Source organism: Taudactylus pleione, unplaced genomic scaffold, assembly GCF_031769625.1.
Source record: "Taudactylus pleione unplaced genomic scaffold, aTauple2 ptg000329l, whole genome shotgun sequence".
Taxonomy (NCBI): Eukaryota; Metazoa; Chordata; class Amphibia; order Anura; family Myobatrachidae; genus Taudactylus; species Taudactylus pleione.
The window spans coordinates 8,679,516-8,694,725 of NW_028284730.1; the positions used below are offsets into that span (position 1 = coordinate 8,679,516).

General features: G+C 46.9%; 1 protein-coding gene across 2 annotated transcripts in view; it reads left to right on the plus strand.

Annotated features, from left to right (window-relative positions):
- DPYSL2 (dihydropyrimidinase like 2) overlaps window positions 1–15,210 on the plus strand; it is a 107,796-nt gene that overhangs the window by 20,389 nt on the left and 72,197 nt on the right. The window contains exon 1 of one of the 2 annotated variants that reach the window (XM_088443387.1): window positions 7,332–7,795. The exons of the other annotated variant lie outside the window; for it this stretch is intronic. Within the exon in view, the coding sequence (XP_088299513.1) occupies window positions 7,757–7,795 (39 nt within the window). The 5' untranslated portion in view covers window positions 7,332–7,756. Of the gene's footprint in view, window positions 1–7,331; window positions 7,796–15,210 lie in introns of those variants that run through there. 2 annotated transcript variants of the gene reach the window in all.

The window sequence follows — 15,210 nt, forward strand, 5'->3', positions numbered from 1 at the left end:
ACTGGAATGAGCGTGGAATCGTCAAAGAGGGGAAAGAATTTGACTGCAGTAGATGTGCAGTTCCGCAGGAAGTACATTAAGGGTGTGGTGTGGGCCGTGTAATCGCAAACGCGGCCTCTGGAAACCGGCCTGGTGTAAGTGTCAATTTTGATATTGATAACTAATACCCCTTTCAGACATCTTGAGATTCCTGGGAATTTGGCCTGCCTCAGCCAAATTCCCGGGTAGCTGCGTCTGTCTGAAAGGTACCTACCCAGGAACACGTTCCCGGGTAGCCGCCCCTTCAATCGACCAGGGTATTCCCGGGACTTAAGTCCCGGGAAATTACCCTGCTTCTGTCTGAATGGTGCTACCCAGGAATTTACTACTCCCGGGCAGCACCAAGCAGCTTTTACATGGAGGTGACAGCGCAGAGCGTCCTATAGGACGCTCAGCGCTGCTGCTTTGAGTTGGCAGCGCAGAGCTTCCTATAGGACGCACAGCGCTGCTGCTCACCACCCCCAGCACCGGCCGGCTATGTACACAGAGAACCCCAGCTGGACGGTGGGGACACCCGCCGGCGGGCCTCTGCCCCAACGGGCCGCCTGCTACGCCGGTCACTGTGTCAGCGACACAGGACCCAAGCCGGACGCCGGGGACACCCGCGCTGGAGACCGCCGACTGGTCCAAGCCAAAGCAGGCCACCCGCACTCCCGCTGGACCACCAGATAATTAAAAGAAATTTTTAAAAAATATATATATTTTTTAAAATCTGCATTATGATTGGCCGGCTTCCAACAGCTGAATGATGACATCATCATCAGCCAGAGAGGGGATAGGCTAGGAGGAGCAGACGGCAGAGAAGAGGCAGGTAAATAGAAAAACCCTGCTCTTGTCTGAAAGGGGTCTACCTGGGAATTTCCTGGGTAGACACTATAGTGTGAAAGGGGGGTCTCGACCAAATACCCGGGAATTTGCACAGGAGAAATTCCCGGGTCTGAGCAGGAAATTTCCCAGGTTGTATGTCTGAAAGGGCTATAAGAGGCTGCTAATTATGACTGCACCCGATTGGCCATAACTGAAAAAACACCCATTTATTCAAATGTAGTAAACAGCAGGGGCAGTGTTTGAAAAGTAATTTTACACTGTAAGGAACCCTTGTTTTTCAGAAATATAGACTGAGTCATGCACAATGGGGAGAAGAAGGCTGCACATTTATCTATAGGTGCTGAAATGGAAAAAAAAAATATTAATTTGCGGAGCAATTCAGATGCTCCAAACCACTTGGGTACTTATTAGCTGCACACAGTCCGACCACTAGCTTAAATAGATTCTATTCTGTGCTGCGATTTTTAGTATTTTCTGTACTAACTGTGAAGCCTCGCCTGCAGTCACAAACCGGTGTCATCTGAGCCAGGTACGACAAGGGGAGGGAGTAGCCACATCCAAGGGGAGGGAGTAGCCACATCCAAGGGGAGGGAGTAGCAGCTGTAGTTCTGGAGATGCAACAGACTCAAGTCCAGTGGGTTGAACCAATATTCATGTGAATGCTGACTATCCATTTCTTTCATGAATATTGGTGATAAGTGCCTCAGTGAGGCCATGGGTAATAAATAATTTATAGGCTGCTAAGAAGTACCTGTCCCCATGATGTGTGTACTTTACAGACTTATGATGGTTATTGTGCTTATTGTATCAATTTCTTACTGAGAAAAACAGCTCTAAAGCGCTGATTCAGATTTAACTTCAAATATCAACAATCTTAAAAAGGATAATAACACATGGATATGTCCTAAAGTATGATGATACAAAACCTGCATGTGCAATGGATAAAAACTGCTCAATCTGCGTAAATATCGGCATAAATCTCAGAATCAGGCCGTAAGATAGAAACACATTATATGCTCTGCGGCAGGATGCACTAAAGCAAGAAATAAGGTCAAACCCCTTAAAATGCCATTTTCTGGGGTTTGCCTGAATTTCTCGTATATGCACCAAGCCCTGGGGCAATGCACTCCGGGGCTTGGGTGTGGTGGGTAACGCCATCTTCTGATGGCATAACCCTATAGAAGCCTATGGGCTTCTCTTCACAGAGTGCTGTGAGAGGGATCTAATCGGATTCCTCCCTGCAATCCCCGCGGCGGGTGTCTTTCTGTGCATACACAGAATGACACTAGAGGGACTTGTTCATGCATACCAGTGTAATTAACGCTGGCATTCATGCGAAGAGTAGCGGGATGCATTGTGATTAAAATACATTATTATCCTGTCCAGGGGGAAGCCTGGGTTATCCCACATCGTGGTGAAAAGTAGAAGGGAGGATAGTAGGGAATCTATACATCTGAGTTGTGTTTATTCCAGCACCCTGCACCTGTTAAAACCCATGCAGTTCCTCTTCCCTGCCTGGGGTGTCGCTCTCTGCTCTGGTGCTTCTAACTGCTTAAGCTCAACAGTTTGTTGCATCAGCAGAGTGTGCTAGAAGCACCAGAGCAGAGTGTGACGCTCTAGGCAGGTTAAAGGAACGGCACAGGTTGTGACAGGTGCAGGGTGCTAGAAGGAAGACTATCTGAGAGAGTGAGACTGGTGAACACAAAAGAGTGAAGACATGGAAACAAATTGTATCAATTCAGATCAATCTTCCCCCTGACTTGGGAAGTTGGACTGGAGTGCCAGGGAACTCTGTGCATGAGAAAATAAGACGTATAAGTAGTTAGGTTAAACTTAAGATGTTGGAATGAAAATTTTCAGGATAATCTTAATTTGACCCAGACCATGTCACTGAATACAGCAACGGATCTCCTTTGAAATGAAAAACAGGCAGCTCTTGTCTCCATACAATAGGACGTCAGATGGGTTGGATGGCTAGCTCTTTGAAGGCTCCTCCTATAAAAGTTTAATTACTGGAATCCTTAATGGTGGTCCCTATATCACTGTGGGCACATGCCAGATGTGATATTGCTCTGCCTATTATTAAATTAGCATATCACTAAGGATTGATGGAGCAACTATGAGTTCTGCACAGATCTGGGCTCTGCACTACACTCTTAGGGCCTGAATTAGAGTTGTACGCTTATGCACACAGCAGCTGCGTCCAAACTGTGTGTGTATAGGGTAATGCTCAGGAGGAGTCTGAAGGGAAAAGACGCCTCCAGGTAGCATCTCAGAACCAATGCCTGCATCCAAAGACACTGGATCGGATCAACGTTCGTGATGTTTCTGGCATCGGCTATCTGAGTAAGCCTAAGATTACTCAGAATGGCCACCTCCTGGTTAGGAAGATGTGGCCATGTCTGTGACAGCGGATTTGTCTAAAGACACACCGCCGCTCACACACAGGAGGCCATGGTCAGACATAGAAACTGCATCCGCCATAGAGCTGGTACAAGTTTCCATGGTGTGTCTGAAGACACACAGAGACTGATTTCCACAGGTGCAAGACACTGCAAGTCGGTGTCTCTAAGTTTCAAAGAAATCGGCCACGGCATTCGCATAAGATGCACATGCTGCTGCAGCAAAAGATGCAGCCGCGGATCCGTGCGACCCTACCTGCCACTGCTTACAGCAATTCAGTGTGCAATCATTGGAGAAAAAGATCAGGGCATGAATAAGAAATTCCATCAGCTCACAGAACACAGCACCCTTATAGAGCAATAAATACATTGCAGAACATTTATGTGCATGAGGTGTCATCATACTTATACTATATAAAAATGTAATTATTAGATAGTAGCACCATTGGTGGGTTAGAATAGGAGTGGATGAGGCCTCTACTTACTGTGGGCCTGATTCAGAGCCGGACGCTATTTGCGCTCGCTCGTTCAGAAAAAGGGGCCGGCTATTTAAATTGAGCGCTCGCTCTTTGCGGTCTGTTGACGCCTCTATGTCTGAGCGAGCGGACGAAACATGCGCTCGCTATTTTGTAAAGACGCCCCCTGGCCGTTCACATCCTACGTCATCTCCGCTATTTATTTGATTAATCGAGTACATCGAAAGGCGTCTGAACTGCTCGCAGTGCTTGTGGTAGGATTTTCCTACCGCAATCATGCGAACAGTTCAGGCTAAGAAACAACCAAGTGACGTGGTCGATGACGCTGCTTTGTTAATTATGCACGCCCGTTTTGACCGTTTGGCACGCCTGCGTTCGGATCTCCACTCCCCGTTTTCAAGCACCTTCCCCTGTTACCACCCACAAACGCCTCATCCTGTCACTCAAATTAGCAGGCACTCGCTATTTTGCGAGCACTCGATTTCCAACCGCAATGACTGGTTGGCGCATGCGCATTACGACCCATACGCATGCGCAGATGTGCGAACATCGCTCGGAGCGGCCGCTTACGAGCGGCTCTGAATCAGGCCCTCTGTCCCCTCAGCCCTATTCTCCTACTGCAGTGGAACTCATGTCATGCGCACCCTCCTCCTATGTATTACTACTCTAGTGCAATGGATGTATATGGGTCCATTATTTTCAATTACCCCTGTATGGCAGCGTTATGTTTTTCCAAATGCTGCCTCTGTGTTTACAGCAAGTGAATATCAAGCTTATTTCTGACTAATTGAATGCCGGAGATATAACAGATATTTCAAGAGCTCACCAACGTTTCAATGACCGCTGTCTGCATAGGGTTGGGGTTGGCGTAATGGGGCTATATAATAAGCATGACCTGAGTATGGCTTTAGTGGGTTTCACCTATGGGTAAAATCTGCAGGCTGGCCGCTCCTCCCCTCCGTTTTAGGTAGGCCGGGAAAGAACCCAAAATTATAGCGTCAGCGAAAGTCGCCACTATACTATAAACTCTTTAGGGCCTATGTATCAAATAATGTTTTGTGGGTTCCTGCAAATATTAAGGATCCCCAGGATATACCATGGATGGACAACAGCAGATATCTATGGTCCCTTCCCACAGCAGAAGCAGCCCCATAGGTTTTTTAAGACCTTGTCCCTGGCAGCTAACGCCATCCATTGTAGCCAACGGACACTAGCACAGCAGCTGTCCGCAGTAGAAAGTAAAGTGAATGCTGATGCGATCACTTTACTTCTACTGATCGCCAGGACTGGCTCCTCTCGGGGCCCCTGTCCTGATGTCTCAGTAATAATACATTCAAGCGAATAAGGATTTCTTATTGCCGCCAAAATGCAGCAATAAGTAATCCTCGCTATCGTGGGCACACTGCAAGAATTAATATGCCCCTTTGTTGTATCTGAGTCACTATCCTGGAAAGAACTAAAGCTGCATACACACACAACGATTTAGTAAATTAACGATTTTAGTAAACGATTTTCGTTCATTTTTTCAACAGAATTTACTAAATGTAATGAACGATTTTTTTGAACTACAAACGATTTTTGCATATTCACTTACTGAAAAATGTTGAGTTGGTCAGTCTGACTGAACTACAAACTACAAACGTGAACGCACATGAACGATGATCGTTCATCGTTTTAACTCAGAAAGTGAACAATTATTTAAACGATTGAACGATAAACTATAGTTATCGATAATTGTTCAAAAAATCGTTGTGTGTGTATGCACCTTTAATGTTAAATAGCTCTGTTAATTAATCTATTATTGCTGTGAATGATGATAATTAATGGGCAAAAACTGCAGTTTGTTATAAATAGGCCCTTAGGTGTACTCCAATGACATTATGAACCAAGTAAAAATACACTTATGAAATACATGCCAACTGTGTTTGGCATGCAGTTTCACTGGCCTCTGCAATTACTTTTTTTAATGCAAAAAATAAAAATCACAAGTTGGTATGAAGCCTAGGCCTGTCTATGTTAGATTTGCTTTTTATCAATTGAAAGAAGCCATCCTGGTCTGGGAGTGTTTTGGAATTATTCTGCAATGTCGGTGATTGGCAGTGGGCAGGATGGGATTACGATGGTGGTGGGGTGAGGGGTGCTTCCTGTTGCCCAGGGTCCATATTATCCATGCCGTACATTTAAGCGGAAATATTCTGCTGATCAGCAATTTCTCCTGGAATCTGCAAAATAGTTGTTAAAAATCCCTGACTCGCCGATACAGATTAGTTTTGGGTTAGAATCGGCGAATTGAGATTGTCCAACATGTTGGAGTTTGCCAATCAACCGACCCAGACATTGGCAGAACAGGAAATTACCCAAATGAATTGCTGATGTATGGGCACCATTAGTCTTAAGCCTCCATTGTATAGCAGTATATCTGCAGGTTTATTAATAAAGGGTGTAATTGTGGCCATACATCAACAATGTATAGTGGCAATTCCCCGTTCTGGCGATGCCTGGGTTGGGTGATCGGCAAAATCCAACATGTTGGACAATCTCAATTCACTGATTCCGACTCTAAAATGATCAGAATCGGCACGTCTGGGATTTTTAACTTGTATTTTGCTGATCCCTTGAGATGTTGCCAATTCATGGTTCGCCATTGGGGAACCACCGCTAAGATGTATGGCTCACATAAAGATATCGGGCAATTTCCGGCTCCGCCGATGCCTGGTTAGGGTGACCGGTAAAATCCTGGACAATCTTCGCCGATCCCGACTCATAAATCGGCGAGCCTGGGATTTTTCATATATTGGATTTTGCTGATCCCCCGCGATGGTCATCGGAGTCTGATGATCCTTGTGTCGGATTGGCAATGGGGAATCTGGGATTGGCCCAATAGATGTATGGCCCGCATAAATTATCAAACTGCTTCATTGTCATGTTTTGTATCACATAACTTCACAGTACAGCAACATCCTCTATCGCAGTGCAGTGTACTGGATTGCACTGACAAGCACACCAGCTGGCATTTGCTGTATTAGCCACTGCATCTGGATGTGCATCATTTAATGACAACTGGCACTGATTGTGTTCCAAAGTCTGGCACTGGATTGCGCTGCAGCATCTCTAGGCAGCACTTGCTATCACTGGATTGGAAGTTGTAGACCATCTACCAGCGGCATTTACTCACTGGATTAAAAGTAAAACGCATCAATCACCAGGCTGCACCAGCCCATCTACCAGCGGCATTTACTCACTGGATTGCAATTTATCAATCACCAGGCGGCACGCCACTCACTCACTGGATTACGTTGCAGCATCACCAGGCGGCACTCACTCACTGGATTGCGCTGCAGCATCACCAGGCGAGACTGGATTGCGCTGCAGCATCACCAGGGGCACTCACTCACTGGATTGCGCTGCAGCATCACCAGGCGGTACTGGATTGCGCTGCAGCATCACCAGGTGACACTCACTCACTGTATTGCGCTGCAGCATCACCAGGTGACACTCACTCATTGGATTGCGCTGCATCATCACCAGGCGGGACTGGATTGCGCTGCAGCATCACCAGGTGACACTCACTCATTGGATTGCGCTGCGGCATCACCAGGCGGGACTGGATTGCGCTGCAGCATCACCAGGTGACACTCACTCATTGGATTGCGCTGCATCATCACCAGGCGGCACTCGCTCACTGGATTGCAGCACATCCATGATTCCCGGCTCCCCTGCATTGCAGTCGTCGTTGCATCCTTCCAAGTGACCCCGCCCACCGGCCGGGCTCCTCATTAGCATAGCGGCCGCCGCCGCAGCCAATTACAGCAGCCGGGAGCTGTTGCCTCCGATGAGGACAGGGAGTGGCGCCGCGCATGCGCACTGCTGATTGCTGCAAGTCCTTTATTGCATCCCGGGCATAGATAGGAAGATTGGGGGCAGAAGCAGCGCATCCTCCTCCTCCTCTGCACCCTCCGTCCTCAGCACACAGCCCCGCGTCCGCCCTGCTCTGAGGGGAGATCCGCAAACATGTCCTACCAGGGCAAGAAGAACATTCCTCGCATCACGGTGAGTGGGAGCTCAGTGATTGGCATCACGTCTGCTGCAGACACCAGCCTGTCTGTATGCATGACCATCTGTGCGTGCCAGTGGATAGTGTGTAGCTGTTGGATGTGTGTATACATGGTGCAAGGTGGAAGATGCTGTGTGTGTACGTGGTGCCAGGGTGAAGGATGCTGTGTGTACATGGCGCAGGATACTGTGTGTGTAGATGGCGCCAGGATGGAGGATGCTGTGTGTGTGTGTTTACATGGTGCCAGCATAGAAGATGCTGTGTGTGTACATGGTGCCAGGGTGCAAGATACTGTGTGTGTACATGGTGCCAGGGTGCAAGATACTGTGTGTATGTGCAGGATGTTGTGTGTGTCTGTGTATATGGGTCCAGGGTGCAAGATACTGTGTGTATGTACAGGATGGAGAATACTGTGTGTGTATGGTGTCAGGGTATAGGATACTGTATGTGTAGATGGTGCCAGGGTGGAGGATGCTATGTGTGTGTATGGAGCCAGGGTGCAGGATACTGTGTGTACTTGGTGCAGAATGCTGTGAGTGTATATGGTGTATGTACAGGGTGCAGGATGCTGTGTGTGTGTCCAGTGTGCAGGATACTGTGTGTGTACTTGGTGCCAGTATGGAGGATGCTATGTGTTTGTATATGTTGCCAGGGTGCAGGATACTGTGTTTGTGTGTACAGGGTGGAGGATGTGGTGTGTGTGTACATGGTGCTAGGCTGGAGGATGCTGTGTGTGTACATGGTGCCAGGCTGGAGGATGCTGTGTGTGTACATGGTGCCAGGCTGGAGGATGCTGTGCGTGTAGGTATATAGTACAGGTTGCAGTGTAAGGTGTAGGTTGGTGAATGATGATGGATTTGTTGTTATATGTGTATAAGTAGGTAGAGTGGCTCATGAAATTGTCAAGAGGCAGCTTGTTATTTTAGAACTATATCCAGGGTTGCCCAGTGTACCATACCATCCTGTGTATTTATGTGTGTGCGCCCTGCAATGTACATTCTGCCGGGTACTCCTTGGTTAAGTCAAGGCTTCAAAGGAACATTGCATTTATGATATTACAGAATGCATGGAGTGTACAGTAAGCATAACAGTCATTGTTTATTTAGGATGTAGTGACCTATATTTGGGGATGTATTTTGGTACCGTGCAATGAATTCACTAAGACAACGATCCTGTGCAATGAGATAGTATCTACTTAGACATTTCAATAAATACTAATATTAATGAACTGTCTGTGTCTTCAGTAAGTACGTAGTGCAGCTACAATGTATACTGCTTCTCTATCTATAACCAAGTGCATCAGTAGTGATGATTCAATGTGGATGGTGGTTACATAACATAAATGGGCCTGCTGTGAATAACATGCCAGCCTAATACATCGGGTTTCCTGGGTGGAATTGCACAGGATATATATATATATATATATATATATATATATATATATATATCATAATGCGTGCTGAGCAGGTGTATAACTTAATCAATTTTCTGTGGACTGTAGTGGTGCTTGTGGCTACTAGTGAATAGATAAGGCTATTATTGTACAGGAGGGGACAGTACACAGCCTTTATGCATTTATACACTCTGCACTGTCTATAATGAATACATAGTGCTGATTATTGATGCGTGCTGCTTTGCCCACACAAATATACATTGCTCTGCCTGTCACAAATACTGTTCTGCCTATCACAGATACTCACTGCTTTGCTTGTAACTGGTACTCACTGCTCTGCCTGTCACAGATGCTAACTGCTCTGCCTGTCACAGGTACTCGCTGCTTTGCCTGTCACAAGTGCTCACCGCTCTCCCTGTCACAGGTACTCATTGCTCTGCCTGAGACAGGTACTCACTGCTCTGCCTGTCATAGGTAGTCACTGTTCTGTCTGTTATATGTACTCACTGATTTGCATGTCACAGGTACTCACTGCTCTTCCTGTCACAGGTATTCATTGTTCTGCCTGCCACAGGTATTCATTGTTCTGCCTGCCACAAATATTCATTGTTTTGCCTGCCACAGGTACTCACTGCTCTTCCTGTCACAGGTATTCATTGTTCTGCCTGCCACAGGTATTCATTGTTCTGCCTGCCACAAATATTAAATTGTTTTGCCTGCCACAGGTGCTCACTGCGCTGCCTCCCGCAGGTGCTCACTGCTCTGCCTGTCACAGAAGCTAGGTGCTCTGCCTGTCACAGGTGCTTAGTGCTCTGCCTGTCACAGGTGCTCAGTACTCTGCCTGTCACAGAAGCTAGGTGCTCTGACTGTCACAGGTGCTCAGTGCTCTGCCTGTCACAAAAGCTAGGTGCTCTGCCTGTAACAGGTGCTCAGTGCTCTGCCTGTCACAGGTGCTCAGTACTTTGCCTGTCACAGAAGCTAGGTGCTCTGACTCGGGTGCTCTGCCTGTCACAGGTGCTCAGTGCTCTGCCTGTCACAGGTGCTCAGTACTTTGCCTGTCACAGGTGCTCAGTACTTTGCCTGTCACAGAAGCTAGGTGCTCTGACTCGGGTGCTGTGCCTGTCACAGGTGCTCAGTGCTCTGCCTGTTACTGTTGCTTAGTGCTCTGCCTGTCACTGGTCCTCAGTTGTCTCTTTGTCACACGCCTGTCACTTATACTCAGTTCCCTGCCTGTCATAGGTACTCATTGCTCTCCTTGTCACACACCTGTCACACCTGCCTATCACTAGTACACAGTGTTATGCCTGTCACAGGTACTCACTGCTCTCCTTGTCACACGGCTTTCACATATAATCAGTGCTCTGCCTGTCACAGGTACTCAGGATCTGCCTGTGATAGGTACTCAGCGTTCTTATCACATGCCTGTCACTTATACTCAGTGCTCTGCCTGTCAATAGTACTCACTGCTCTCCTTGTCAGACTCCTGTCGATTATTCTCACTACTCTGCCTGTAACAGGTACTCACTGCTTTCTCTGTAATGGGTACTCACTGCTCAAGTCTGTTATGGGTACTCTCTGTTTACCCTGTCACAGGTGCTCACAGTAACTCCCTCTTCTGCCTGTCATATATGCCTATCACATATACTCGCTGCTCAGCCTGTCTGTCACAGGTACCGGTCTGCCTGTTGCAGATACTCACGTGCTCAGTTTGTCACATGTACTCACTTGCCATCCTGGTGCATGTGCACATTACTTTGCCAACCACATAACTGTGGTCTGCCTGTCAAACATGCTTACTGCATATCTGTTATAACTAAACCATGTTCGCCTGTTATGCATGCTAACTTTATTAATTACAAGTACATGCTACTCTACTTGACAAACACACACACACTGCATGACAGACACACACATATGTAACTGTCTTGTCACAACTACCTGTGCTCTGTAAAAATCGCAAAATCACAGCTTTCGACTGAATGTAGTAAGAGCATACTACCAGTGACACATAAATGTGTAGTATGACAGGGATGTAGTCTGGAACCCGACGGTCTAAATGCCGACCACCGGCTTTCAGACTGCTTTATCCTGACTAGGGACGAATGACAGGCGTCTAAATGTAGACGCCTGTAATTTGCCCGACGTCAGGAGACCGGCGCCCGGCATCCTGATCGAGCGGATGCCGGGCGCCGCAGCGGACAGACGCGGGGGGAGGAGGGTTAGTTTTGGAGCTCCCGGGGGGGGACTTAGGGTTAGGCACCCCCCCGGGAGGTTAGGGTTAGGCTAGGGGGAGGGAGGGTTAGGGTTAGGCACCCCCGGGGGTTTAGGCAGCGGGGGAAGAGGGGTTAGATTTAGGCACTTGGAGGGGGGGTTAGGGTTAGGCAGCCTAAGGAGGGTTAGGGTTAGGGGGGTTAGGTTAGTAAATACTTACCTTTAGGACGATCAGGATTTCCTCCTTTGTCCGGCAGCCGCTGTCGGGAATTGAACCGCCGGCCATGCGCCCGGCGGTAATACATATCACACCCGTATGACACACAAATGTGTAACTGGTAGTATACCACTATTTATGTGCATACAGATGCAATCATGATCTGAGGTGGTCATGCCCTCAGTCGCATCACACATATTAAGATCACACTGGCAGTGCTCGGCCTGTCAGACCCATCACCCTTCTGTTTCATTGTGTCCTTTTGTATGTGGATTAGGAAAAGGGGGGAGGAGGGACGCACAGACACCCCAGGTTGGGGACTGGGGACAGACCATCGGAGGACTGTTGGCACAATACATTGGTGGGGTCTTGTTTCCATGGCAACCACTGCCATCGGATGAGACATTAATGCACAGTCTGCCTTCCTCACTGGAGCAATCTGGAGCATGTAATTTATGTGGAGACGCCCAGCACCAGGATTGTTCAACACCGCTAAGCTATATTGAAGAGAGAAGGGAAAAAAAAACAGAAATCATAGTTTGTTTTCATCAGCATTCAGGGCTTCTTTATCTGACAGGCAAATCCGAATTACATATGTCTGGAAGATTAAAATATTCACATAATGAAATCTGTACGGTGTATGAGCTGTCAGCTGAAATATCATCCGTGCATTATCTTTATGGAAGCTGTTGTAATGTAAAATAAATTTTGATCCTCATCGATGTAGGCATTCATGGTGAGATTTACTAAGGTGGGAACTATTTCTGCGTCTTAGAGGGTATGCCCTATTTCTCAGAGGGATTATATCCTAGTTGTGTATATACTCTAAACAGGGATAAAATCAGCAATCAGTATAAGCTAAAACTGTTATAAGTTGCCTATAATTTATATGGAGTAAAAGGCCATACATTATTATTTATTTATTTATTAACACTTATTTATATAGCCCACCCATGTTCCGCAGCGCTTTACAGAGAATATTTGTCCATTCACACCTGCCTCTGCCCCAGTGGAACTTACAATCTATATTCCCTACCACATGTTTACACACATATACACTAGGGCTCATTTTTGTTGGGAGCCAACTAACCTACCAGTATATTTCTGGAGTGTGGAGGAAACCAGACCAAGAAAACTCATACAACCATGGGTGGAATATACAAACTCCACACAGTTATGGCTAAGGTTGGGAATTGACCTCAGCACTATAGCCATGATGAGACCGAGGACCTGATTCAGACCCGCTCGCTAGATGCGGCCGCTCGCTCCCAGCGTATGGAACTTCAGCTAAGTGACATCAAGGCAGCCGCTCGTACGGCAAGGCATAAGCCCGCCCACTATGTCTTGGCGAGCGATCACTTTGTGTTTACAGACGCCCACCAGCCTGTCTTTAGCCGCCCACTAGCGTATGTCATCTCCAGGAAGTATATACAACCATCGGTACATCGGGTTCCATCGGATCTGACCGCAGCGCTTGCGGTTGACTGTACCCTACCAACAAGCACTGCGAGCACTTCAGTGTATTATTCAACCAGGTGACGTGTACTATGACGCTGCCTGTTAATTATGCACGTCCCAGAAACGGCGTGGAAACACTCTGGCATGCCTGTTTCCGCAAGTCCACTCCCCCGTTACTACTGGCCTACCCCTGTTACCACCCACAAACAGCCTCTCCTGTCACTCATTCCACTGGGCTGTCTTTGCAGGGTGAGCGAGCACATTCCGATCGCTCGTACTAGTTTGCGTACGCGCACTGTGAACTACACGCATGCGCACATTAGCGAGCATCGTTTGCAACGAGCGGCCGCTTGCTAGCGAGCAGGTCTAAATCAGGTCCTGAGTGTATTTCATGACGAGGTCAGAAATGTGTTTAGGGGAGAACTTGGCCAGAGCTTTGAAGGTGAGGTTCAGTAGGGGAGCCAGTGTAGGTATTTGTATAGTGATAGAAAATGGGGTGTGGCGAGAGAGGAAGATCAGTGTCGCTGTAGCATTTAGGACAGGTTTTAGATGGGAAAGATATGTGAGGGGAAGGCCAGAGTAGGAGTTTGTAGTGATTAAGGCAGGAGCTAATGAGCGAATCAATAAGGGTTTTCGTATTGTACTGATGTAGCAAGACTTCAAGGGGGAGATGTTTCTTTAGAGAGAGATAAAATGGAGAGATAAAGTACCCACCTAACTGTCCATTTACAGGCTGTGTTTGAAAAATGACAGTTAGGAGCTGATTGGTTGGTACTTTATCTCTCTCCAAGGTTTGATACATCTCCTCCCCAAGAGAGCCCATAGCAACTATTCAGCCTTTAACTATCATTTTATAGACTGTGTTAGATAAATGACTATGCTAGAAACTGATTGGTTGCTATGGGCAACTTCTCCACTGTATCTCTCTCCAAGGCTTGATATATCTCCCCCTGAGTGAGAAAAGTGCATATCCTGACAATGGTTACAATAAATAAAAAGTCACTGAATAGGACATAAAGCTACTGTGTATTTCCACTATTGTCTGTATATACCATGCCTTTGAGTCTACCAATGACTGTCGTTCTTTTATCTGAAAGTTACTCTATAGCAACTTCGTAAATGATGGCGGAATTGCTGTCTGTGGTGTTGGTCCAGAATATCACATAAATGATCCCTTGGGTTTAGATCTGGTGACTGTGAGAAGATCATGATGTGTGGATTACATCAGTGTCCTGCTCATCATCCCATTGGGTGCTTCTGGATGCAGCGGAGAAACGATGTATCTGGCGGTCATACACTAAATTGTGTAGTGTGTACGGACCGCCTGATATATCGTGCCGTTGCTGGGTACACACATCGCATAGGCAAACGCGGGGGTGGGGGTGGAGGTTCCGGTTACCTGAAAACCCTCCAGCCCACACCATGACCACAATTTACACTATATATAATTACATTTTACTAGAGAGTGAAATAATTACCACAGCCAGTAATGATTACACCGGTGCACCAAATAGGAGATCTGGAAAACATGCACTGTTAGGGGTGCACTACTATAGAGATAATTATAATTATTGTATACACTATAGTGCTTGATTCTTCTACCACTCCCCCAAACTCCTAGACTTGCTCCAGTGCTCTGGAATGGAGCCTACATTTGACATAAAAACATTAATCTCAGGCAGGATGGCCCTACTGCAGCATCTGATGGGTTAATGTGATCGCTGGTCCTGTATATGTTGGAATTCTTACATACACTACACTTGTATGACACATATTAAAGCTGGCTAAGTGCTATTTATACCCTTTTCCTGGACTGGCCACACTTGCTCTAAAATTAAGCATTTGGAAACCTATGTTTGCCCCTGCATCGTCTAGTGTGTACCCAGCTGAAGATGCACAGCACCGATCTTCTCTGCTCTGCTGTATGTGCTTAGGTTACAGAGTTGCAGAGGTTGTGAAAAAACAGAAGGGATACAAAATATCAAGAATTTATTTAATAAATATTACAGGTTAGCAAGAGTAACCCAATAAATGAAGGTTGTCTTACAGTCTAAAAGTGGGTACACACGGTACGATGAGTACCCACCGATGCGTCCGACGATCCGAGGGCCGACATATTGGGCGTTCCATAC